At 42.2% G+C, this 26,969-nt stretch overlaps 1 protein-coding gene across 1 annotated transcript; it reads right to left on the reverse strand.

The window, feature by feature from the left end:
* LOC141944809 (ovostatin-like) lies at positions 1-26,730 on the reverse strand. The gene is made up of 36 exons (XM_074871994.1): positions 26,539-26,730; positions 25,851-26,034; positions 25,357-25,513; positions 23,855-23,907; positions 22,958-22,978; positions 21,739-21,907; positions 21,116-21,200; positions 20,198-20,309; positions 19,698-19,812; positions 19,371-19,480; positions 17,468-17,626; positions 16,871-17,095; positions 16,286-16,343; positions 15,637-15,782; positions 14,393-14,542; positions 13,727-13,897; positions 13,331-13,463; positions 12,630-12,726; positions 11,906-12,134; positions 10,525-10,648; positions 10,063-10,181; positions 9,558-9,609; positions 8,747-8,830; positions 7,675-7,851; positions 7,082-7,163; positions 6,461-6,617; positions 5,974-6,048; positions 5,273-5,438; positions 4,788-5,008; positions 3,987-4,202; positions 3,461-3,585; positions 3,030-3,120; positions 2,385-2,453; positions 1,364-1,469; positions 938-1,011; positions 1-216 (listed from the first exon to the last, which is right to left on the reverse strand). Exons 1-35 carry the CDS (start codon positions 26,658-26,660, stop codon positions 947-949), a joined length of 4,425 nt encoding a protein of 1,474 aa, XP_074728095.1. The 5' UTR covers positions 26,661-26,730; the 3' UTR covers positions 1-216; positions 938-946.
* Between the last annotated feature and the right edge of the window lie 239 nt (positions 26,731-26,969).

A 26,969-nucleotide genomic window follows, 5' to 3' on the forward strand; every position in this document is an offset into this window, starting at 1 on the left:
CCAGTGTAAAAGGGAGGTTTATTGATGGAAAGGTATACATGATTATGATACAGATCTGGAGAGATGTGCCATGAAAGAAAACAAAGAATCAGACACTAGCTCAAACGATGTCACAGACTCCCACTGTGATTAGTAAAAGGGCCTGAAATGGCCTTTTTCAGGTCTTAATGACAGACGAAAATAGAATGCTTGACCACTTGTTCATTTATGATGGTTCTGCAGGGGAAAATCCAAAAGAAAACATCCTCAATGAGAACAAACCAAGAGCTTCAGGATTTAAAATATGGTTTCAGCATACAGGATAGTCCATCCCTTCTGTGCAAAACAGACAAAAGCTGGACCAAGGTCTGACAGCAAGCTCTGCCCATACCCCTCCGGAACTGCTCAGCAGATGACATCCAGCATAACTGCTGTGCTGAGCAGGACACACACCAAGACAGCATTGTACCTCTGACTAGACAACACACTGCCTCCATGATTCATGTCATCTTAAGTGTTTTCCTCAGATAACCTATCAACTGTACAGGAAAGGGCTTCTGTAAGTCCATGTGAAGCACCTTGCCTGTGCCTGTGAAGCATAAGCTTCAGAGAGGAGGCTTTCAAGGATGGCTGTAGGTCAATTATTCCTTGCTAAGTGTCAGTGCTTTTGAGGAAACTCAAAGTATTTCTGAGTCTCTCTGTTATTCGGCACTATGGCTTTCATCCTAGAGGCTGAGCTCTTCTCATGAACAACAACGTGGTCTCCACTTGGAGTCCACTGGACATGTGTCATGGGCCAGGATCTGGCCACTGTCTCTGACTGCTTCCTGAGAAGCCTGGTGGAGACTGAAGACTCTGAGACTAGTTATTACTCTACTCACCCTGCCAATCCCTCTGCTCATGGTGCTTTATACTTCGATTTCTTACTTGCTTGGGTTTTTTTCTGGCTTTCACTTACCTTTTTTAATCATTGGTCCATTTCTGCAACAGCATCTTTGCAAGGTGACATATACTGAGCAGCAGCATACTCTTCTGGAGAAGAAGGAAAGAAATGTTCCCATTAGCCTGGAAACTACTTCCTGTGCCTTTCCTGGAGGCGGATATACCCTGTGCATGCTTAAACCAGAGATCCTTGAAATCTCCATCGTTCTGGCACGCGCATTTTTGTAACTTTCTAGTCATGTCCACTTGTCAACCTGGGCGTGAAACCAAGCTCACTGAAGTGAAATGAATCTCTCCCCTGACACCAGATACAGATTCTGATAGAGCTCAGAGGAGTGTTGGTTCCAGGAGGGCTGGTTCTGGGTCTCCCTTAATGCACACAGTGTTTCTGCTGCCCTTGTCCCTTGTCCAAACTTCATATTGGTTAAAATCAAAGACCTACCTGTTTCATAGTAATCATAGATCTGCACAGGAGCTGGCTTGGGATGGGTCACTACAAAGTCCTGCTCAACTGAGAAAGTGATTTCTTTCCTTTTCTTCTGTGAGATCTGGGAATGGAGTGACAGGGATCACATAAGTCCTTTTATTTGTACAACACCATCTGGAGCAGACCAGGGCAGCAACTGATAGATTGTATATTCCAAACCCCACTGGTGACACACATACCGATGTGGGACACCCATCATCTGAAATATGTTTGGAGAGTCCAAAGTGAAACTGAAGTGAAGAGTTGTAGGTTTCTTATCCTGTTGTATTACCTGATTCTGTAATTACTACACATCCTATTGCCAGAGAGGGAAAAAATGTCCCAGAGCACTGAACTTAATTCTCCAGGACCTCCCAATGGACAGGATGATAAAGTCTGGTATTCCAAACTCCGTTCCATTTCAGACATGAACATTATGTGCCACCAGGAAGGTGGGAATCAGTGCACATCACGGGGATATTGGCTTCTGTTGTTACTTCTGCAGGGCCCCAAGAAAACATACTTTTACTATGTAAATTCTGATCCAGGGATTAGATTACAGTTTAAATTTGGGAATGAACATAAGAGAGGGAATGGAAATCTTTCCAGAGGAGATCAGAGCAGTGTTTCATGTCCTGTTGGAAGGACTGAGGTTTATGAGAAGCCTACCGAGGTGACATACACACAAGGTAACCTCTTTCCTGGTGTTTATCTGGTATTGACTGAAAGAAGAGAGATTTTTGGTTAATTTCTATGTGCTTTTTTGATTAATTTATTTTTAGTTGCTGGTAGGGTAGGCATCAGTTTGAAGCTGTTTGGGAAGTTGGGATGTTACATGCAGTTTGAGGAGTAAGCAGCTTAGTGATTACAGGGGAAAACTGATGAGGAAAGGAACATGATAAATGCACTTTGTAGAGTGTATCCATGCTGTAGGTGCATCTGTTACATGTTGTTTGCATCCTTTGTGAAAATCAAATAGACGGTGATCAGAACTTACATTTTCCAGATAAAGGAGAACATGACTTTTCTTGTTTTCTACTTGCATCACTGTTTGACTGCCAATGAGCTTTAAAACAAGGGAATGGAGATAAATATATTTTTAAACCATTAAAAAACAAGTGCTACCTCAGGCCCTGCCACTGCATGGCTGTGGGATTCATTCTAGACAGGTACCAAGGGCTGGCAGCTGATTTTTAGAGTTCAAATGTTGCTGAATAGATGGAGAGGACTAAGCAAAACCTGCCACTTGACTTAGTGGGGGGTATGATCACTTCCCAAGTTCATGAGAGGCACTGCAGTTCATTTGGGGAATGCTGCCTGACTCGGGTGTTGTATAGTTTTCAGAATTAGTCTGGCAGATTTCCCACCCTTTGCCTACCTGGGCAGTGCCAGCTCCCAGTTGCAGCTGCCAGCTGGTCAGGCTCCATCTGGAATCCTTCCTAGTTTTTAATGTGGGAAGGTCTGTGTGCTCACAGCTCCCCACCCGGCATTCCTTCCACCCAGTGATGAAGATGGTGCAGCCATGCAAATACCTCGCAGCGTTTGTGGGTGAGTGATTCTTAACCAGGCCTCTGTTTTCATCATGACTAGTCTTCCCCTCTGTCCCTGGGGTGACCTGTTTAATCTTGCTCCTATAGTTTACCTTATCCAGGGAAGACTTCACAGGAACAAAGCCAGAGAGCATCTTCACATCAATAATGACCATGTTGGAGCTGCTGCGCTTCCCTGTGTAACTGAAACAGCAAAGGCCCCCGTTAAGTCTGGACCATGCCTGGGGAAGCAAACCTCAGCTCTCTGCTCCTGGTCTCATACAGTGCGGGAGGCTGGTGTGAATCACAGGCACTCGATGACTGGCTCGGATGGGAGACACTGGGGAGGCCCCCACTATGAAGGGGCCAAGTATGTGCTACCACCATCAGTTACTGTCATGAGGTCTTTTGGGATATTGTGTCTTACAGGCTGATTATCATCAACAGATTGATCAGCTCACGGTTCTTGACTTTATAAGCAGAACTAAATACACATAGCAATCTTCTCTGCATGTCTTGTCATCTGTTGTTGATGACACATTACCTGCTTATAAGGACAATATCAAATTTTGCTGGTTGATCCAGTGGGCAGGAAGCATCTGATGTCTGTACTGAGAGCGAAAATCCAAAGGCCCCCTCTGGAAGGTGAATGTTGTACCTCAGTGCTGTCTGGAAGAGGAAAAAACCCTTTTGTTCAAGCATGCCAAGGGTTTTCCTTTGCATTCCGAAAAACAAATGTCAGGCTTAGTGAAGTTTTCTGGAAAAGTTGCTCTTGGTTTTTTTGTGGAAGATCCTTGCTTACATCAAACTTCTACTTTTTAACAATGAAGGTGCTTGTACCCAGAGCAGCCTCCCAGAGGGAAACCAACTGCTGATCAGAAAGGACTCTTTTTTTCCATGCTGTGACTCCACAGGAATCAGAATGTGGGATGGGGAAAAGAGTAATTAAATAGTTTAGGGAAATCAAATAGTTAGGAAAAATAAAGAGAAGTTGGACACAGAATCATCAAAACCACAGCTGTGTCATACACAGAATGTGAGACACGATGAAGGGGAGAGCAGACACTTACTTGCATAAGTACGCATCCACTGCCGTTCACTGTTAGGCTGTATTTCTCAGGGACCTCAGGAAGGGGAGTCTGTTGCAGCAGGAGCCTCTTCATGTTGTTGACAATAAATACCTTCTGAAAAGGCTTTTTGGAAGCGATCTTGACTACATTTTGTGTAACAGAATTGTAGGTGGCCTCACCATAAGCAGCTAGGGCTTGAAGAGCAATGACTGTGTCCTGAAGGAAAAGAAAATAATAAAAGACAATTAGCTACACAGCATGAATGATGCAGAGGAGGTCAGAGTCACGGTTCCAGTACGAAGCACAGTCATTTAATTCTGACTAAAGAAACCCTGAATGTTTGTATAATTCCAGGGTTCCCATATATAAGGAACCATTTCATTCTGGCATCCATGTTTTAGAGTGGAAGAAATCTCTCTACTCATATGAAGGTCTCAGAACATAAAATCTGAGCACTAGAGCACAGTTCTCATAGTGGTGAAGTATGTGTTTTCTAGGGAACTTTAGAGCACTTCTTGGTGATATAACAGCTGGGACTTGGTGTTTTCTATGTTCATCCCTGACACAAATACCTGCATTTGTTGCTAGTCAAATTACTCTCATATGACTTTAACCTTTCCACAGTTAAGAAGAAGAGGAAAAAAGTATTTTGCTCTCTCTAAGAGAAAGGCTTGGTCTCTGTGTGTTTGAGACAGCAGATACAAAAGGGAAATAAGACTTGGTAGTCAAAGCCCCACTGGGACCCTGAACCAGTGCCCCAGTTCCTAGGACTGGCTGGGGAGTGGAAGGGAGTTTTAGCACCTGGGTGGAAGAGAAACCTCCATAGGGATTCTGCTGCCTGATGATCCACTGCACAATCCCTGAGGCCTTTGTGAGATCCTCTTGATTCCGACTGGGTTTGCAGAGCAATGCCAACAGCACGTAACTGGTGATCTCAACTTCAGCTGATGGGGCATGGTCAAGGAAGGAGGGGGATTTCTCTGATGGAGACCTCTCCACCTGCTCCCAGTGCTGTGAGCCATCTGAACAAAGAAAGAGAGTGTGAGGAGCAACTAAAATGGATTACAGGTGTCTGTGCTGCCTCAGAGACCTACTGTGTCCTGGCCTCTTTCCCACAAGTACTCTCTACAGAGCAACAGATGTGCTGTAAATTAACTCCATAGATTATTGATGGAGGTTGGTTCATGTGCCTATATTCTCAATATTGTCAAGGACAGACCACATGCCATCAGTAAAATCTGTTCCCTCTTCCCACTTCCCAAATTCCCCAAATGGCTGAAACTCACCAACTTCCTTTGCTGATTTCTGTAACTCTCTAAGGAATGATTCGCATTTTTCTGCCTTGCCAGCCAAGCAGAAAGCATAGGCCATGAGTGCCTGAGTGTAAACATCACTGATAATCTTCTCAGATGCAGTCTCCAGACAATAAAAGGCATTTCGCACTACAGGGTACTTAAAAAAAAAAAAAAAAAAAGGTCTAATTCAGGACAGTAGTCTTCATCTGGCCAAACATTTTTTTTCTTTAAACCTGTCTTCATCCTGTCACTATCACAACAATGAGAATGGGACTTCAGTTTGTATAGTGACTTCAGGAGAGAGAATACAGAATTCTTTAAGGAGGGATTTCAGAGGAAACATCAGATATATCAAACATCTTTAGAAGATGTCAGTCTATAAACAGAAAACTGTTTGGTTTCTCTCACAGCTAATTCCTTCTGCTTATCTCCATGATAGTAATTCATGGTGCACTTCTGTAGTCAAGAGTCTGTTTAAAAACCACACTGGTGGTTTAAGAGGTATAGAGATGGGCAACTTCTCTACCACAACTAGTGCAGATACAGAGCAGGATCACGTTCTCTGGGAGTTCTCTCTCTCTGTCTCTCTTTCTCTTTCTTTACTACCTAGAAAATTTGTAGCAGACACTGGAGCCAAGTCAACAGCTGGGGACCAACTCCAGCTGAATACCAGCAGCTAAAGGTCTCCTTACCGAGCTGGAGTGCTGAGCTTCTAGCATGGCAATGGTGATGTAAGCAGAAAGCGACAGCTCGTCATCTACTCCTCCCTGAAAAGGAGACAGAGAGAAGAACAATCAGTGAATGCCATGAGTGAGAAGTCTTTAAATATGAAATGCCATATCCCAGATGGGGGATTGTGGCCAGTTCTGGAGGCAAAAGGCAGGAAAGCATAAACATAGCTCTTAAACAGCTCTCAAATCAAGAGAAGCCCATTGCTATCACCTCAATGAACATCACTCTCTTAAGCTTACAGTTCTGTAACCCTATCTCAGGTGCTCATAAGATGTAAAGTACAGTGTGGGGAAGCTGACTGAGCTGAAAATAGTCATTGTAAAGGTGCGGAGAGTTAGTAGCCCTCTGTAGAAGACAGGCATTTGGAGTATAGTTTTTGACAGTAATGGGAGATCATGTTCTTAATGAAAAGAGTGTAAATTTGACCAAGAAGTCATTCTCTACCACCTTCAAGGCATTGTTGAAGAGTGTCCCAACACTTCGGAAACAGCCATCTGGCTTCTGTTTGCTTGCCAGCCACATCAGGGTTTGAGCCTGGACATTGTCATCAATATAGATGAAGTGACTAGCTTGTGCAAATGATTTGTACACAAAGGCAGTGAGCCTGCGAGGGAAAGATGAAGCTGTGAGATGAGCATTGGAAGTAGGAACAGAAAAATTTGCCCCTCCCATTCATTCTATGCATAAGCATGAAGAATTACAGCCAACATGTTGGTGGTTTGCTTTCTCTTTGTGTGCTCCTCCAGGAGAGGATAGTTAAAGGGGTAGGACACAGTAAGGATGTTGAACATGCTCTGAGGCTGATCCTGGCTACAGAGCACTGCAGTGCATTGGGCTTCATGGGTGACAGCAGGAGTGTGAATCAAAAAGTCAGCTGGGTCCTTAGGGATCACCTTCTCTCTGCAAACCCTCCTGGCAGGGAGCAGAGAGCCATTTTTCTTAGTACTTACAGAGTCCCAGTCCTAGCCAGCTCTGTACATCTGAGTTAGCTAGTAAAGATGTCACTTACCTGCATCATGTAAGTTCAATGCAAATTCATCTCAGCCATTTCTGCTCCCAGTCACTCACCATGTATTCCCTTCTTTATCTCTGGTGCCAAAGATGCTGTAGGACCCGTCGGGATGTTTGTATGACAGCTGCTTCTGGTAACCTGCAGAAACATGGAAGAGGAAGTGTTCTCTAATTTGAAAACAAAACCCTATTCTGTTTGCTATCAGATTTGTCTGAAAACACAGTGGAAAAGAGTGGAAAGGCGATGTTTATCTACCAAGCATCAGGGGAGCTCTGAGGGAGCTTAGATGGAAGAATGGAACATCTTGTCCTGCAGAAACAGAGTCACGGAATAGGCAGAGCTGTATAACCTCTGTGCTCCAACTAAGCTAACAGGATTAGGATACATGCTGTACCTGGGTGGAAAAGTAGAAAGAGGCTAAAAGACAGAATCTCAAAGGAAACATGACAGTTGAGTCTCAGCAAAATAGGATAAGAAAAGAAAGAGAAAACAAAGATAACAAATGTCTTGATCAGGACAGACCCCTGGGTGACTGAGCTGTGCTACAGCAGCAGTGCTGTACTGCTAGCATAGACATAGTGCTGCTTCTGCTCACTGGGCCTCAATGGGAATTTCAGCACCCATTCTAGGGGAAACACAAAGCTCTCACCGCTCACTAAGTATCCGATGGCCTTGGATTTCACCTCCTCACTCAGCTGTTCTGTCTTGTTCAGATAGTCCAGGACGTAGATGTTGGGTGCAAACAGGACCATGTTCTGCTCCCCACAGCCGAATGGCATCTGGAGGAGCTGGTGCACATTCTGCATGGCAGTGCCCATGATGTCGCCTGGGGAAGCAGAGATGCCAGGTGGAATTAGCACAACTCACAGTCACTGAAATAAAAAGTCATTTACATTCCGTAGGCAGAGTCATGGAAAGCCTGGCTGGGGTTGCAAGCCTTTCCAACAAGCATGAAGCTCTTACTGCTGAGTGATTTGTTCTGTTCTGCTTTGCAGTCAACAAAGAAATCCCTTCCCTGCCTCTCCTTACTTAGTCTAAATTGCCCACACCAGAAACACCACCTATTTTAGTGCCACTTCAAGCAGATACTTCTTATTAGAAATGAAAAGAACTTCCAGGAAACTTCTGTTCCCAGAGGAGGGAAGGGGAACAGCCCATAGATGCTACAGTGAACCATGTATTGCAGAATTAACAACTAATACTGAAAAGGGACATTGTTTACGCAGATGTATTGTGGACCACCTCTAAATTGTTATTTTTAGGAAAGATAGCACAGACACAGCAAGGCATTTCTGGAATGAGCTGAAATCACCAACATTACAAAGCAAAGATTTTATGACTAGTCATGTAACAAGTCCAGGTCCTTTTCAGGAAAAGACTGAACATATTCCACTAGCATCTCTGATTTGCAGGTGAGTGAGTGGAAAGAAGTCATACTGGCACGAGTCTGGCTGAGGTCATAACTCAGAACTGTGTTACTTCAGAGCAAAACATTCAAATGCAATAAATTTAAACAAAAACTTGAAGAAGGATGTAATCAATATTTAAACTTCATTTCTCTGAAGTAGAGAAGAGCATTGCTGGAGAAGATCAGAATCAGTGTCTTTGCTCAAAAGTTTCCCACACATGGAGTGGAAACTCACATTTTCAATCCTGAAAAAGCTTTCATGTTACAGTTTTACATTTTGCTTCTTTTTATGTTTTATTAATTATATATTTACCAACAACAGAAAAGGAAGCTCTGGCTGATCTTTCCACCACATTTGTAGGTACATCTAGAGCAACCTCTTGAATAGACACATCATCTGTGGAGAAAAATATTAAGTGTTTTGTGGTCATTTGTATAGGAATATCGGTTACAGCAGTGAAATGCTCCTGGTAGAAAATGCACAGTGCAAAATTGCCCACCAGAGAGCACTAGGTAGAAACTCACAGCTGTCACCAAGAACATCAAGAGAGAAGGGGGCACAGCAAAATCAAACTTGTGAAAAACAGACCAAATGGTGCAGTAACCGTCATTGCTCAGCAGAAATCAGTTGAAGAGGGTAAGGTTGGTGCTCACATGCAGTAGTGTCTGTGAATCCTGGGGATTTCTTCAGTGAGACAGTGGGGAGAGCTGGTTGGTGGGGGTCAAGGCTGCTTTTGTGCCTCTTTTAGGCAGAGTTTCCAGGAAACCTTGGAAAGTCTTTGCTGTCAGCACCGAGATGGTGTGGAAGGGAATGTTACAATCCCTCTCCCATTCCCACTAGAAGTGGAAAGCTGCAAGCTACAGTTATCATACAGATGACAAAAAGGTCATCTCCATTTGATAGCTTCATAGCAGTCTTCCTTCAGCCACTGAGCACTGCTGACTGCAGCCTGAGTGACTGTCCACAAGATCACAGAGACTGACCTGTAACACTCACACTAGCTGTCATTTGGGCAACTCCGCAGAAAAGGAGAGGGACAGTGTCAATGAGCACTGCAGGAAAGAGTTCAAACTCCAACCTTCCTTCCAGTTCCTCTCAGGGCAACAATATATAAGAGCCTTACCTTTTGTACAGATTAGGGAGTTTTGGGTCTTTTCCCTTCTGATGCCTTCAGGCTGCGTGGTGATGGGAAGAAGAGACACATGTGGTGGATGAGAACAAAGCATGCAGAAGAAATGCAGTGACAGAAGAGCCACCACACCACCCCATCCTCCTGCATCATAAGACAGCTGGGTTGAAGCAACAGTTTACAGATTCATACTTGATGCGGCTGCTACTAAAAGGGAATTCCCATCAGATGGAGTCCCTCATTTCCAGTTTCTCCTCTACATGAGGGAGATGTGCACTTACCAACACCCACTGATCCTCATGGAAGAGGACATCAGATGGGAGTGGACTTGGTCTTAGATTGAACAGCCAGACCCTGTCCCAGCCAGATGAAGGTGGAGCCAAACCAGGAGTTCTTTAGGGAACCTGAAAAACTTTTACTTGCTTTTGGTACTTTTGCTGTGTTTTACTTTCCTCATGAAAGGGAGTACAGGGCAAATAGTAAGAGTTTTCAGCAGTACCTCAACCAACAGTATTCTCATCTGGGTGTCCCTGTAGTCAATACTTATGTTCCTAGGTGCTTTGTCTCCACAAGCTTCATCATCCTTGGTCTCTGCAGTAATGCTGAATACTACATTACCTTAAACAGTAGCAGAAAGGGAGAAAAAAAATGAACCTCTATATTGCAGAATGATGGCTAAAATAAGAAAATTCATCTGATAATGAATATCTACAGATATTTAATGCAACATAATGAATCATCAGTCTCTCTAGGTGAGAAATATGGGAAGAGAACTGATCTCTGAAAATGGGAATGATAAACACACTGCAGTTGTGGAGGAGCACTTTAGCCCAGACAGCTGGAAAGACCAGTGGTAGACCAAGTTCTCCAGGTTGGAAGAAGATTAGGTTTTTCAGGTGAGGTATAAATTCATTAATATCAATCTCAGGACAGAAAACCAGGTAGATTCAAAGGCACTTACCAATTTCTTTGGGGAAAATATTCCAGGCATAGGTCTTTCTTTGTTTGGCACATACACATCCACCATCCTCTGGAGAGATGAGTTTGGCTTGATAATCAAGGGAATCTGACAGCAAAACATTAATCTGAGAACAGAAAGAGGAGTGTGATGGGATGAAGATTTTGTACCATAGGCAAATGGTACTTTATTGTTAGAGGGGGTGACAAAGTCTCTGCTTATGCCCACTGTAGAGCAGATTTAAGGCCTGGGATGATGGTGTTAGATGAATCATCAGACATAATCTTAACATTTTGCTTCTCATTACATTCTCCATTGAGATGCTAAAAATCCTATGCATATATCAGATTCCTGATCAGGATCCCGAGTTATGTTCAGCTGATCTGGTGCTAATGACTTGCAAAAGAAATCACTGATTAGTGTTTGTTTTTCTGTTGTTGTAGGAATACTTGAAAAACAAGATTAAGAGATGAAAGCCTCAACAATAGAGACTTTTCTCCTAGGATGTTTAAAACCCTAGGGTTTTTTGTATTGTTAGGTCAAACTGTTAACAGAGTTTGGAAAAAAAAAATCCTAAATTTTGTCTTGATTTTTTCTCCTTTGGTGGTGATTGCCTTGTGAGACTGGAGAGCTGATTTTCAGTATTCAAATCAAGCTGAAGGAATCTAGACTCTACACCTGCCTCTTTTTTCAGGATTCCTAGATACAACAAAAGAAACAAGAAACAAAACAGAAGATCCCTGTTTTTCTTTGTTCAGGTATCCTTTAAATCCTGTGTAAGCTCCCTCCATGCAGAGGTGCAGTGCACCTGTGGTCTGAAACTGTTTTGCCTGGAAAGTACTGAATATTGAGAGTACAGCCCTCCAGTGCCTGGGAGCAATAGAGCCTTTAGCCGGACAGATACTCTATAGGGCAAGTATTGGACTTTTGTGCTCCCTGTTTTGGTACTTTTCGGAACTTTTACCCCAGAGAAGAAGAGTTTGTCTGCTCTCCTGTTGTTGCTCTTCCCACTTTCTTCTGTTTGGCAAGCACAAGCCCTTCACTTCTTCACACTTTCACATACATCCCTAAAGAAAAGACCCCCCACTAAAACCATTGATGGATTGTATGAATGTGGACGGTGAATGATGCTCTGCAAAGCACTTGTTTCCTTCCTGTATGGATCTCGAGACAATTGCTTACACACCCATCCAAGCCACAGTTCACACAGATCTCCCTCTGCTTTGTAGTGGTTTAGGAGGAAAAATCAGGTCAGGAAAATCTATGATCAGATAGACTGAGCAGTACATCAATCAAGGGACAGATCCTGTCATCTACACCAATCGTTTTGCTACAGCTTCTTTGGGATGGGTTAAGGTCTAAGAATGTGAGCAGAAGTATACACCTTAATGCAGTAGTCAAGGTAGTTGAAGACATTGGCTCTAAGCAGGAAATCTTCTCCTCGGATGATGGAGTATGGCAAGGTCAAGTCCACAAAGAAAGGTTGGAAGGCTGTCAAAGTGGTAGGCACAGACATACCAAATCCAACCGACTCTTCCACACAGAAGGCACTGGCCTTCCATTCGGTGATGGTGTCAGGGATGGTGTAGGAGATGCTGGCTTTTCCAGTAGAGCTGATGGGAATGGATAAAGCATGAGTTTAGAAGAGGTAAGTTTCATTGCATCTCAGCAGAAGCAACAGGTTTTGAAAAACAACATAACCCCTATTCTACCCGCAGAACTCCCACATCCAAGTCCCCCTGGAACTTATCACCCAAATCTTCTGAGAAAAGCCCATTTGAAAGTTCTTCTGCCCATCATTTCCCTGAGTTTGGAAAGAAAACTCAGAGTTCTTGTTTGGCAGACCTATATTTTAATTAGACGTGTCCCTCTCCTTAAGAAGAGAATATGACTTATGGTACACACATAGTGGGAAAAGTTGTCTATGAGGACAGGGTAATTTTATCATGGAAAAGAGGAGGGCAGGCGGGCAGGTGATGATTGAAAAAGCTAGGTCTTCCAGACCAAAAAGCAAGAAGAGGTGACAACTCCTTGCCACCTTGCAGGACATCAGGGGAAAGATTTACTAACTCTTAAAAGCAAGGAAAAGAGAGGGAAGAAGTACTCACTTAATTAGGACTATATCCCAAATCCAAGTTTCAGGGAAGAATTCCCGAATAGTCTCAAGGATGAGTCTCTTCCCACGTTCCTCTCTAGCAACTTCAGCTGGTAAGACATAATGAGAATTTAGTCAAACCTGGTTCATGTAATGAAGACTCCCAGAAAGGACAGTTTTTATTATGCATGGGTCAGCATGAAGGTTGATTAGTGTTTACCCATTTCTTTCTAACTGAGACTATTGGTAATGCTGCAAAAATATTGTCACTAATGTGTCTCTGAGTTAGGTATAACCTGGTTTCACAGAGAAAGAAAACATTACTTGAAGTGCTTTGGTCTCCTGATATGAGCACGAGACCTAGGGCTAGAACTCAGGTCGCTTGCCTCTTAGATGTGTTTGCTGTTCACACTCTTGCACCGTCTTTTCAAACAAGCTCTGGTCAGAAAGGAATCACGTGCTATGGTGTTAGATTTGTGTGACACTCTACAGATTGCCAGCACTTCCCAGCATGAAACTGGACATGAATCAGAAAGGTAGACCTGAAAAGATTTTTTGGGCCTTGGCTATTATCTTAAGCCATCTCATTCTGTGCCAGACCAATATTCAGCATCAATACCAATGTGATTCATGACTACTGTCCATATCCATGTCACATGAATACCACTTCATTTAAGGAGAAAAATAAAATCTTTTTCTTGTCCCCTATATTACCTGATGATTTGACACGGTTTGTAGAAGCCATGAATCCTGGATTCAAGAAATATGCTGGAGGTCTCACAGTCTCACTAGTACACACAACTGGTTGCCGAACCTTTGAGTTGGTAAAAAATTTCATGCCCATATCCTGTAAAAACACATTTTGTTGTGGGCCATAACCATACTGTAGCTGAGGTCTATTCCATTCCTCTCTGTTTCCCATTACTGCCTTTCTACCACAGAGATGTTCAAAGACATTGTGACAGACTTGTGCAGAGACTTGTAGGAGCTTTGTGCATGCTGGAAAATCACATGCATGATTTTTACTAATAGTGTCATTTGCAGAAATATCTAAACCTACATAAGTGGAAACTCAGTTCAACAGATTTAAGTAATATACAGGACATTTACCCTCAGGAACTGATATACATCTGGGCCTAGTCCAGACGTTACAGGTGTGTAATACAAGCCTTTGTGAAAGATGTTTTCAGATGAGACACAGGGGTCTTGGGGGTCATCTTCTAGATTAAGCCCATCGAAGATGTAGCCTTGAAAGTCTTGCAGGGGATGCAGGCGGTACATCTGTGAGGGGGAAGGAAACACAAAACCCGTGCTTGTGGAAAGATCAATTCTGATTGCAGTGTCATGTGCTGCAGATTGCCAGAGCTGAGATGTTGGCCTGTTTGAGACAGTGCTCTGTTTCCTGGATTGAAAACTGGCTGAACGGCTGGAGCCAGAGGGTGATGATCAGTGGCACAAAGTCGAGTTGGAGGCCAGTAACTAGTGATGTACCCCAGGGGTCAATACTGGCTCCAATCCTGTTCATAATGATCTGGATGATGGAGCAGAGTGTGCCCTCAGCAAGTTTGCTGATGACATCAAATCCCACATGAAAGAGGACTTCCAGCTGCCAAGAAACAAAAGCTGTGTATTGCCTATTACAGATGGTTTATGACCAGCACATGCAAAAAGCAGTAGAAGTCTAACACAGTCTAACAATCTCAAGTGGAGATTTTAATGGAGGAAAAGGAGGTGGAAGCAGTGGAAGGAGACAACGCGCTTGTTCGGGCAGCTTACCATTTCTGCAGACAGCTCGGGCTCGGACTTCAGGAGCAGCACGCTCTGATCCACTGCCCTCACAGCACAGAAGGAGTTGGCAGCAGCTTCAACGTCTAAACTGACATTGGAAGCTGAGTGCATCCGCTTTTCAGAGAATTGCAACTGGACCTGGAATTCATCAAACAGATGTTGGTATGGCTAATCCCTACTGCTCTGGGCTGCTCTGGATGTGTGCGTGATTGGAGGACAAGAAGGAGAGCAGAAGGCTCTTCTGTTAAAGCACAGGTAGATGCCTGGAGAGGGATGTCTAGGCTCCACTGCCTCTGTTGACCAGGCCTTTGCTATAATGGGGACTTATGTAATAATCACACTTAAGACTCCTGTGTTAGCTTAAATGAAGCTTACCTCAAGTGACTTAAAGTGTGGTTCTGTTGCTGCTATTATTGAATCAAATCTTATTATGATACAGACCACATGTAATAAGCTTTAGAGTGAACAAATCATATTTTTACTAGGTCCATGGCCCACCTTAGCAATGGGTTTTGAATCTCTTCAGAGCAAAATTTATTTCACATTTGTGTTAGATAAGAGGGAAAATATAGGAGTGGAGCACCACATCAGGTGACTGGAAACTGTTTGTTTAATCTCATTTGTTTAGTTTTCTCTTAATGTTTCATGTTTCATGTTTTTTAACTGAATATTAGAAAAATCTTAATGGTGAAACCTGATTTCAAAATGACAAATAAAAATGTACTAGGGGAAAGAATATATAAGGAAAACTTAAACCCCAGATTGCTACTTTTGCTTTCTTTTCTATATGTATTTATTTCTAGTAATCCCAAATTACATTTTTCAACAAAAAAGTGTAAAAAATCAGATTAAATAGCAAAGTGGGGTAAGGCTAAAGTGTGTTCGCTATGCTAAACAACAGCCTATAGTTTAAACTAAACGAGTCTAAACTCCAGTCTAAACTAAACAGGACTCTAGTATAGTTCAATAGAGGCAGGAACCATCTGGGAGTAGTGTGGGTTTCCTGAAAAGTAGTTTTTAATGTTAAGATTTACCTTTTGACAATAAGGCCAGGAGGTGGTGGTAGAGGAGAGAGATAAGGCCAAAGAGAAAAAAGGAGAATGAAGAGAGTAATGTTGAGAGAAGTGGAAGGAAGCAAGAAATAAAACTGGAAATCTGTTGTGAATGTGTGCAGAAAGAATTTGCATTTTTCTGACCACAGGTAAGACTTGCTGCATGTTAGTGCCTCTCACCTTGTTTTTGAAACACTTCTCAACTGGAAATCGGACACTGTCTGCCACCAGCTCCTTGGCAGGGTGTAAGGTATATACCAGCAACCGAAGGGAGGGAGCCATTTTCTCATTGACCACAAGTGGGATAGTGAAAGTGCCATTTTGGTCTGTTAGAAAAGTGAAGGGGAACAATAAAGAGAGAAGCACAAAGATCTGCTGTAGTAGTAGCCATCCTCCACTGGCATATAGCTGTACCAGTCAGTGGATCAGTCTGTACTTAGATGATAAACTGAAAAATCCTGGATTTGCCAAGAGGTAACATGCCTGGGTTTAGATCCAGATACTCTCAGATTTTTTGTGGGTTTGAACATGTGCCCAGATTCGGATAGCCCCCTAAGCCATACAATCTGCATGCCCTACATTATCCTTTGGGAAGATCTTTACAGGACACTACTTCTTGACTCATATCAAATGAACTAGTTGCTGGACTAAATCTGACCTATAGTGAAGTTAGTGGCAGTGCTAACATCATGCACACATGCATGGATGGAGAGAGATACAGCCCTCCCAATATCTGCTCTATTCATCCAGGAAGTCTTGCCTTGGTCCTCAGTTCAACCATCCCTCTTTTTTTTTTAATGCAGAAACATGGATTGGCAACTTAACTTACCAGCTTGGATATTAACTTTCATTTCCCCTGTGAGGACAATCTTGCCTTTTGCCATGCCCTGTGCAGAGAAGAGCGATACATTTATGGGTTGGTAGATGTTGGAGGGAGAAAGCGGCAATCAAGTTCAATGTACATCAGCAGGGCAATCAAGGTATGTACATTGAGGTGGCTTCAAATGCTTGAACATCAGCCTGAGGGCATGCTGGATGCTGCCACTGCTGCTGCTACTGCTGGGGACCTTCTCTGGTCAGGAAGCAGACGGATAAGGAAGGGAAGGGGGAGGCAGAGAGTGCCATAAAGAGTTTCTTGGAGGGAAGAAACAAGAACCCTGTCTTGAGACATTATGAAGGTCGTTCCTTACTATGAAATAGAGTAACATGGCCAGAAATGGGGGTCATTTTTTCTGAGCGGGTAATTTTGCCAAACCACCTCAGTGCTGTTTCTGTCCTTGGGTTGCTGGCCATTTTGCTGGCTGGTAATCCAAAAGTTGGAAGAACACTCACTGCCGTAATTGCTGTGGATGAACTGCCAGATAGCTGCCTGGTCAAGCCCTTTCAGCAAACCATGCAACAACCCCACACTCACCACATAGTAGAAATCCATGGTGTTGATCTTGTATCCTTCTGTGTTCAAGACATAGTGCACAGTGATCATCTTCTTCTGCCCACAGCTCAGATCTTTCCACAGAGGCTCAATCCTCACAAAACTGCTAGTCCAGGAGTAGAAGCGCTGGATGGAGAAAGATGCATCAGGGTAGGAAGGCTCTATCCAACCATCAGAGTGGCACTGGTCACTGGTTTTATAAGTTGCCTGATCAGGAGAAGGAGTGGGGAAGAAAAGGAAAACAAACATATGTCACTAGGGAAATTGTTATCTCATACTGATATCAGAATGATTAGTTCACACAATGCATATATTTAAGAATTGCATCTGAAACCAAACTGGTAAGGAAAAAGCAGAATAGTGGTCTTGCAGTCTTGCAGCAAGCCATTGCATTGCAACAAATCAGGTGTTTTCCTCACTTCTTTTATAGTAATTTTTGAGAGCTCTAGAACATGAAATAAACCAGAGGAAGCACATTTTTATTACTAGAATTTAAAACTTATTCCATCTTTTTTGGGTTCAGTTTGAAAGAAGCCATCTCTCTCTCTCTCTCTCTATTCAGCCTTGTTTTGTACTCACTTTCAAACTGATCTCAGGATCAAACATTTCAGACGTGTCAATGCTAAACTGTGCAATGCCATTATCATCAGTGGTGAAGTTGTCTGTGTTCTTGTTGTTGACAAATAGATGAACAACCTCACTGGAAATAGGAGAGTTGTCTTTGTCTACCAGCTTGATCTGTAGAAGACAATGTGAAACGTTCAGCATGTTATCTTTTTGTACCTAGATACTAATGTTTTGTACACCTTTGCTCTCCACGCAGCAGAATTGTTTTTTCTTCTCCCTTCAAAGCACTACTTCAGAACTGAAATGTCTCTTTTTGCTTTCTGGCGGTTATCTGAGCTATTTTACGAGGTTTGGAGGAGGAGCTTCCTCAGCATCTGCTACATCACTGATAATGTCCTTTTGTGGAGCAAGAACTGCTTACGTCTCATCTTTTTCCCAGTAAGTCCCTTCTGACTACACATTTCCAGTTTAAAGATACACTTCCTTTCCCCCATTTTTTCCTTTCTTAGTCTTGAGAGTCTGCTAGTGATACTTTCAGTGTCTGAAGGTGTTTTCTCCAGATCTCGGTTTGAACACTTTTCTGATTCTGACCCCACTCTCTATGCTGTTTATGTCTTAAAGAAACAAATAAAAAGTAACAGACACCATTAGGTAAATTCTAGGTTGCTAGAACTGAGGATTCACTTTGAGTTTCTTTCAGAAGAAAGATGGCAGAGGTAATAATATACTAAATACAAGCTTAAGACATTGACTATCCTCACTGTCCAGAAACAGCTGGGGAGAAATGACCTCTGAAACAAAAATAACAATTTTGTTAGAGAACTAAGTACAATTTAGATAACAATTTTAGAGAACTAAAAGTATTCATGTGGATGTTGACTTCAGTGGGACTGACTGCAACAGAAGTGAAGGCATACAACATATGGCCAGCAACAGATGTTTCATAGCACTGGGAAGGACTGTGAATGGCATGTGATGGCACCAGGACAGGGACTGGGATCTGCTGCATTTTGAGGAAGTATGAGTATCAGTGGCCTCCAGACAATAGTTCCCCTGACATAACCCTCAAGGGTTGCTTTTTTTTCGCAAAAGCAAAACAGCTGCCTGAAGCCATGGTCAGCAGCTTTGTCTCTGAGATGTGACATCCCAGCCTCCTACCACATGTCTTTCAGCATGTTCAACCTCTAGCGTGTGTGATAATTGTGTGTGTTTGAGGAATTCACTGTGGCACATCACCCCAGGGAGCCTGTTGACTCCCACCCTCCAGTAAGACATGGTAAGGTGCACAGCAACCTGAAGAACAGAGCAGCAGCAGGGACCAAGCGAGAAAGCTATATAGACATCTTCCAGAGTGGAAAAAAATCCTTGAAAGACAATCTCTTTTCTCTTTTCAGTGTTACTAGTAAGATGTCCCCTTATTCTTTCCTCACTGAAAAAAGCTGAACTGAAGGAAAGAGGGATTTACCCCTACCCTTTAAACTGCTGACGGAGTTATGTGGAATTTGTCATGAAACATAAAATAATGAAAAAACTTGTCAAAACAGAAACTGCTGTTATTTCCTTAATTTTTTTCTTAAATTCCTTTCACTCTTTCTTCCCTCATCCCCCAGTGGTTTTATTCATCTCTTACTGGCATATGATGGTCAATTCTGAAGGGAGAGACAGTGATCTATATTGAGCTTAAAATGTAAGTTAAAATGTAACTTTGTTGATTCAAAGTATTTCTGGCAGAATCAAATTCAGAATAAAGTAATACTCTTCAGTATTCACAACTAGCAATAGGGCACTGTATGTAAAGACAGAAGCTCGGGGAGAACACCCTCCGCCCCAAACAGTCCCCCAATGTTCCCATCACTGTTGTCGTGTGATGGCCTGTCAGTCATCTTCAGTACAAGACCTCTATGCCCTTGCTTACCTGTCCAAAGTAAGGAATTCCTCTTCTGTAGTGGCGATCCATGTTCTCAAACTGTATACTGCTCATCACCCGAGTTATGGAAATAAACTGAGTAGCTGTAAGTTGCAGGCCTGTAAGACATGTCCAGAGTAAAGAGAAGATATACTTTGTCTTGCATATAGCTTCATCAGAGTTAGCGTATGCCTGGAGATGGTCACTGTGCTTATAAAAATGGATCTTCTTCTTCAGGAAGACACCCTTGTACTCAGCAGGCAGAGGCTGAATATCCCCTACTCTCCTTTTTGACCACACCACTGTTGCTGGTTTTGACTGTCTAGAAAAGATTACCTGTTCCTTTCTCTGTGACAATGGCTTTCACATCAAGATTCCTCATGTAACCAATGCGATTTAGCTCAAAGATGTTGGAGCTGAAAACCTGGGAGAGGCAGCCCTCTGCCTCCAGCTGGAAAGGGAAGAAAACAAATCCTGTTACCAATGATCGCATCTTTCAAAGGATGCTGGCAGTACATGGGACTCTTCTTTTGTGAGTGAAATCTTTTCCCACTATTTTTAACATGATTTATACAGGACTGATGGAGACATCATTGTCTACACTTTTCAGATGAAAAATTGAGTCATGAAGAAGCTACATGTCAGTCCTTCTTCAGGCCTGTAGGAAACCAAGAAGAGAATTGAGATGCCCTGAGTTTCTAGCTGGTGTTTTAAGCAAATAAATGAGTGAAGTGAACCATCAAAAAGGGAAAGAAAATTGTGATGAGCAAAGGGAGAGAAGCAAGAACACAATAGAGAGGACAAGCACAAAGATTAATAATAATAATGTATCATACGTCTTTGGTAAATGATTGACAAACTGGGCTTTTCTTGCACCTCCCATAGGAATCAAAATCCCTGCACACGCTGAGATGGACTTTCCCTTCAACAGGCTGGCCATAGGTGTACCTAGGGGAAGAGGAAATAGGTCCATGGGCTGAGGATTGCAAAATTGACTTAAGATAACATGTGCAGGAATAGACCCAGAACGAGCAGTGAGCTGAGAAGTCAGAGAACGGAATAGTTTCACAGGCTTTTTCCTAACTCTCCTGCTGTTACAAGAAGATAATACAACTCAGAAGTTGAAATATTAATGAGTTCTTTTTCACCCCTAAACCCATGAACCAAAACCACACCTTAAACATAAAAATAAATACCTCTATAAGCATGATGGACAGACATGGCTACTGACCAAATTATGACTGTTGTCTCCACTCTTCAGCTTACTGGAGTTCTAGACTCACTGAAATCAAAGCAAAACTCCTCATATCTGCAAGGACATCAGGATTTCCACCCTGAATTCTAAATTACAAGATCTTGGTGTTAGAGTAAGCAAGGTCTTTCTGAAGACTAAGCTTGGAGGGAGAGTTAAAGACAGCTGGAACCCTAAGACTCCTGCTGGAATTTAACGGTGCTCTGGTGTATTTAGGTCTCCTTCTGAAGTGGGTTATTGGGAGTGGACACATCCTACTTTAGCAGGGGACCTCTTAAAAGATTTATTCAACCCACTGTACACCAGCTGGAAGACAATACTCATACAATAAAATGCGATGAGCACACAAGCAAATGAAATCTCCAACCAAGTCAACCCTGACCAACATCTTCTGAGGTCCTATTTATTTTGATCTCTTCTCTAAGCCCTGTCTCTTTCCCCAGTCCTTGGGCCATTCTTTCTCTTCAGTGTATTTCTTAACCACTCTGGTCCTGGTACTTACACTCCACAGACTTTCACTGTGAACTCTGAATCCAGGACTGTAAGTCTTTCTGGTGCAGTGACTGTGACATCAAACTTTGGCAACACTAGGACAAAGAATTAAAAGAAAAAAACATCAACACTGTCACATTGTAAACTTGCAGGCCCTCCTGAGATGAAAGAGAAAATCAGGATATATCATCAGTCACAGATGGAATGGGATCTCAGAACTGGGGTGCCAAAATGATCGAGAAGTGGCCTGACCTGCAAAGGCCCACTAAATTATTTCTATAAATCTTTGAGGAGAAATCAGGACTTCTGAGGTGAATCCTGTGATGTCTAGATGCCTTGCAGAGCTTTGGTCAAGAAAGTTTGTGGATGTGGCTGGGAGAATGTTAGTTTGTCAGAGTGAACTTTGCAATCAACTTATTGATTTGTTATGCAGATTTTCCTGGCTGAATCTGTGCAAAATAGTTAATTTATCTTCTTTGGCTTTTTACTGTTCTTTTTTTTTTTTTCTCTCCAGTTCTTAATTTCAACTAATTTAAGTTGCATTTTAGTTTTAGCAGTTGAAAGGATTGATTAATAGGGGCTCATCTCTAATAATGTTTTCTACTCTGAATAAAAACAATGGGTGACATTTACCGTATTCATCCACAAGGAATGAGTGATAGCTTTTGTCTCCTGACTTCTTTGCTACAATAATTTTGTAGTTCCCCAGAATAGGCTCTTCAGTTAGTGGGAATTCAATTTGGATAATGTTCATCTCTGATGTCACATTTTGCCACTGAAAGATCCTGTTGCCCCGTGGATCCTGAAGAAAAAAAGAATATGGACTCACAGTTTGTTTGCCTTGGAAATCTTTTGCTACTAGCACACAAACCAGAAACAAAGAAGAAAATAGGGCAAGTTGCTTTAACTCATTGGGGAAGTTGCTTAATGCATGTGCATTGAGGTAAATTATGCCTTTGTACTCTGATTACTAATGTTGCCAGATTCTCATCTGTTGATCTCGGATTTAGGCATGCTCTGCCAGCCTGGGTATTAGTCTCAACCATCAGGGGAAGTCACATGGTACTTCTCTTCCCTGCTCTTTAGTATATGTTGCTCTAGCTTTGTGTCAAGAGGGGAGAGAAAGAAAATCTCTGTGCTTTCCCTCAGCCAAGCTTATTCCACACAAATCTTGGCCTTTAGCAACCCCAGCTTTTTTTTTCAGCTGCCAGAAGAAGGGAGGAAGCATTTCTTCTGCATTCACTGGGGTGTAATTTGCCTCTCAGTATATGTTATGCTCGTTAGACTAAACAAAACTCATTCACACCATTTCCTTGAACTTTTTAAAGCACTGACTGCAGGAAAACGCATGTAGAGCTCAAAATAGGTATGTTTCACCGCAAAAAAAATAAAGTTACCTGACTTCACAGTATAATATGAAAACTTGCAAGAATGTTGTCTAGACATGGACTGCAATTGTTATTTTAAAAATCACCACAAAATGCCATGGAAGTGTTAACATAGCTAGAAATTGTATCCACAGCCTGTATTTGTTCGTAGTTTTCAGCAGCACTTGAGTTGTGAAAAGATATACCCCAAAATAAGTCGAGCAAACTGGAGGAGGTGGAGTGGAGTCAAAGGCAGGCATAAGAACAGTACAACTTTTAACTGTTGAAATGAATATAAGTATGCTTTCCATGTTAGTAAGGCTCAAACAGCATCCTGGGATTTTATGAAGTTTCTATTAATTTCTGCCAGTGTATTCAGGAGTAAGATCTGGCTGTGTGTAGACACATGCAAACCAATGAAAGCACATGTGCCCTAGTTTTTATTTTTAGATGCATAATACAGTACAAAGAGAAAAAAATCTTACCTGAATTGCAATCAAGGGGTACTGAAAGAGGAAAAAACAAAGTGGGAGAAGAGATTAGGTGGCTGAACAAACACTAATTATCTTTCCCCAGGACTGTGAGAAATGTATAACCAATAATCAGTGTAATAACAGTAATCAGAGATCTTCATCTCTTATTTTAATCAGTTTAACAGCAATTTTACTATAACAAGAAGATTACATAAAGGGAAGAAATGAAAGGAAAATGTTGGGGCAGTTTCTGATCACACTGTATTATTGCAACCCCAGAGCAGCTGAGTAAGTAGAGTTATAAAGGTGTGTGTAAACCATGATGGGGGCTTCATGGATCTTATATCCTCACTCTGCTCTTTCGGTAACACTATGCTGTCTTCTGCATTATAACCACATGAGAGGAGGCCAGTAAAGACTCTCCCATTTCTTGACACATGTATTATGAGTAAGAAGACAGCTTGCTGGTGATGGAAAAGAGTACCTCTGATGAGATAAACAATTGTGGTAACAACTTTCATTCTCATTTCCCCATTTCTAAAATGGGCAAAGTGCCAGGTGGATGATTTATCAATTCTGGCAAGCAACAATTCCTCAATAGTAATAGCATGAGACTGAAGCGGGGGCTTTCTGGTTAGAGCTAAAATAAAGTCTGCAGCCACAAAGTGGAGGGTCTTTTGAGCCTCTTTCCCAGCAATAGCAGAAGGTGGTGTGTCAGGAATCCAACACGCTTGCACTCTTCGCTGTGACTCTAATGGATTATAGCATGTGCTTAGGAAATCATGTTAACTCTTTGGTATTTAGTCTCTGCAATATCTCACTTTATCCACAGCAGCTATTTTTTTTAAATTTGAGAAGAGGTTATCTCCCAGAAACTTTAAATACAGGGGGATATTACTGGTCACTCACCATCTCCTGAACAGGTTTAAAATTGAAATCCAGGGCAACAACACGAAACATCACTGGAAAGACAAGGAACAGGATGTTAGTATTAAGTAGTTTATTTGGCTGAGTGTGATGTTTTGCATTCATTAGTACTCCCAGTTTCACTGGATCTTCTAAAAGTCCCACTTGCACAGGATGCAGGTGGTAAAATGCATCTGAAGGTAAAAGAATCCTACAGAGACTTTGCCGAGGGGACTTTTCCCCAGCACCGAGTTCTCACACTCTCATGAAAGCTTGCTTAACCTCAGAGAAAGGGGATGACTGAGTGAATAAGAACTGCCATGCGGGTCAGGCAGTCTCAAGTGGCCATCTGCACGATGTAGGCAAATTTGTTCCTCTTCATTTCCCCATCTCTAAAGCAGGGTTTGTTGCTTTGAACATATGAAAGTTCCAAATATTACTGAACTAGGTGAAGTGTCAGTTTTTCCTGATTCAGTGTAATTCTTCTTAGTCAGTTTGTTCTCAACTTGTACAGGTTTTTGCCTTTCTTTCTTTCTTTTTTTTTTTTCTTTTTTTTTTTTTTTTTTTACAAGAGAAAAACTGAAAGGAGAATGATGAATTACAGCACAAGGAAAAACACAAAAATGTTTTTCAAAAATATCCCTATAAAGCATTACCTTGTCATCATTTAATTTAGTTTACTTCTTTCCCCACCTCAAAACCAAGCCATTTGACAAACCATCAAACCATGTTTGGTGGACACCGTAGTGGCAACAATTTCTGATTGGTAAGCTTTCCTTCATGCTATGCATCTATGTAGATAGAACTCATTCCTAATTAAAGGAGAGCTGATCCAATCTAATGGCTATATTATTTGGCTAACCTCTGGAAAGAAGTATTCTCGTAGTGTGTCCTACAGTGTTCTAGCTGTGTGCTAGAAGCCTTAGAGCCTAGAAATGAATTAAGGAATGGATCTAGATAAAGGATTCTTTGCATAGCTGGAGCTCTGTTTGATGGCCAGGTGAGAAGTAGGGGAATAACGTAAGTGCAGGAAAAACAACAACATGAAAATATAAAGTCCAAAACCATCAGAACCCAGAAGGTAAATAGCATGATTTTGTCTTTAAAAACTCATAATTAATTTTAAAATAATGGATTTTACTCTTGCTTTTTAGACCAGCACCACAGACAGAAGACTGTGGGAGCATTGTTTTATACTAGGAACCTAAGTAGTGATCTGTTCACATCTTTCCACTACCTTGACCTGGCACCAGTAATGAAACAGCAGCAGTAAAAGCTCCCCTCTTTTGTCATCTGGGAGGAAGGGACAAAGAAAATAATAGAGACCATGGGATTACAGTCTCCTGACATCCCGAAGATGACTTTGAGCTCCACAGCAAATACTTGTAATGGTTAAACAGAAACTCTGAAAATCTGCAGCTCAGTCTGAAAAATGCCTGGCAGAGAAATTCTACCTGAAGAAGCTGCTTCCTAAGGGATATGTTATAAACTAAACAGATATTCACCACTCTGTCCTGGTTTGTAGATGGGTTTGTCTGTCTGCACAAAGACGATGCTCTCCGTTTTCCAGATCATCACGGACCGCCGCTCTTCTAGGCTGACTGTGGTGCCCTTGGCAGAGAAGGAAATGAAAGCCAGTGGGGCAGAACTGACAGGAGGAATCTGTGAGGAAACAGAAAAACAAGCAGAGTTTGCTAGTCTTGAAGTAAGTTGCCCCAGAACCTGGTAAACCTGTGGCTTGGGCTCCTACAAAGAGACACCCATCTCACTTCCACCATCTTCATCACCTTCCATCACCTTTCTTAGACCTTTCTTGTTTCTTATGTCTATTAAAAATTCCTCCTTCTCTGTTACTATATATTTCTCTCCTCTGCTTCCTTTTTCATTCAACAAGTCTTATTTCTTCTGTTGCTTGTTTCTCTCCTGTGCTCCCTGCTCTAATTTTCTTGTCCCTTTTTACATTTATTTTCCACTGGGACATGAATTAAAATTAATTTACCGTGAAGTTGAAGCACTGTAGACCATTGCTTGCTGTCATGGTTTTCTCAAAAATAGTGGTGTTAACAGCACCATGTTCTAGGATGACTCTGACAGATATTGTCTCGTTGAGGTTAAGGAACTGCAGGCAAATCTGACCTGGAGAGTCAGTTTGGAGGACAGCAGGCACCATCAGGACATACTGCCTGTGAGATCCAAACATCAAAGTGATCACATCACAGAGAAAGTAGAAAAGAGAAACAGTCTAAAGAGGATGAAATCAATACCCGCCGACTAGTTTAAATTAAATATAGGATACTCTGCCAGTGCCCTGCAACTCCTGCCCTGCAACTCCCAACTACCCCAGCCCTGGGTTCCCCACACAGCTCTGCCAGTGCCCCCAACTCTTGCCCTTTTGCCCTTTCTCTGAGTCCTGGACCCACCTGCTTTTAGCAAAGCACACTGCTGTTACTACTGCTATTGTCTTTTTCTGAACATAGATGTCAACTTCTAGGGAAGTTCTGTGATAGGCAGAAGGTCTGCTTCATATTAAATGAGAACCATTCACATTCCAGTTTAACTTAGCTCTCCAGATATAAAAGATGAGTCATGGGAGTATTTAATATTTAAAGTAAAATTAATGGCACTAATTAGCACTGTATTTAAAGCCTTATCATTAATACTACTAGTAAAAATATGGTAGTTCTTACAGCTCAGGTTCCTTTGCAGCTGTTACATGCAGGAGAAGAATAGCCAAAAGGAACTTCAGCCACATTTTTCTCACTGGGAGACAGAAGAAAGATATCATCTCTATTCCCAAGAAACAATTCATTGCCTACTAGTTTAACAGCTCTGCAATATTCCTCACCAAGCACTCCAGAGGAAAGGAGTCAGTCCTTCAACTCCTCCCTGGCTCTTTCCTTAGATGTTAGTGCCTTTATAACTGCAGCAAGGGGTGGAGATCCTAGTCTATCCTACTCCTTGCAAGAACCTCCCCTAACCCTACTGGAACCTAAACCAACCCACTGTCTTCAGGCTGTAACACTTTACTGCATTTCTTTGAATGTTTGATCAAAATGTCCTTAGTGGTCTTGTTTTCAAGGTGAGGGGCTTTGCTTTTTACACTGAGGCTTGGCACAGC

This window comes from Strix uralensis, chromosome 5 (genome assembly GCF_047716275.1).
Source record: "Strix uralensis isolate ZFMK-TIS-50842 chromosome 5, bStrUra1, whole genome shotgun sequence".
Taxonomy (NCBI): domain Eukaryota; kingdom Metazoa; phylum Chordata; class Aves; order Strigiformes; family Strigidae; genus Strix; species Strix uralensis.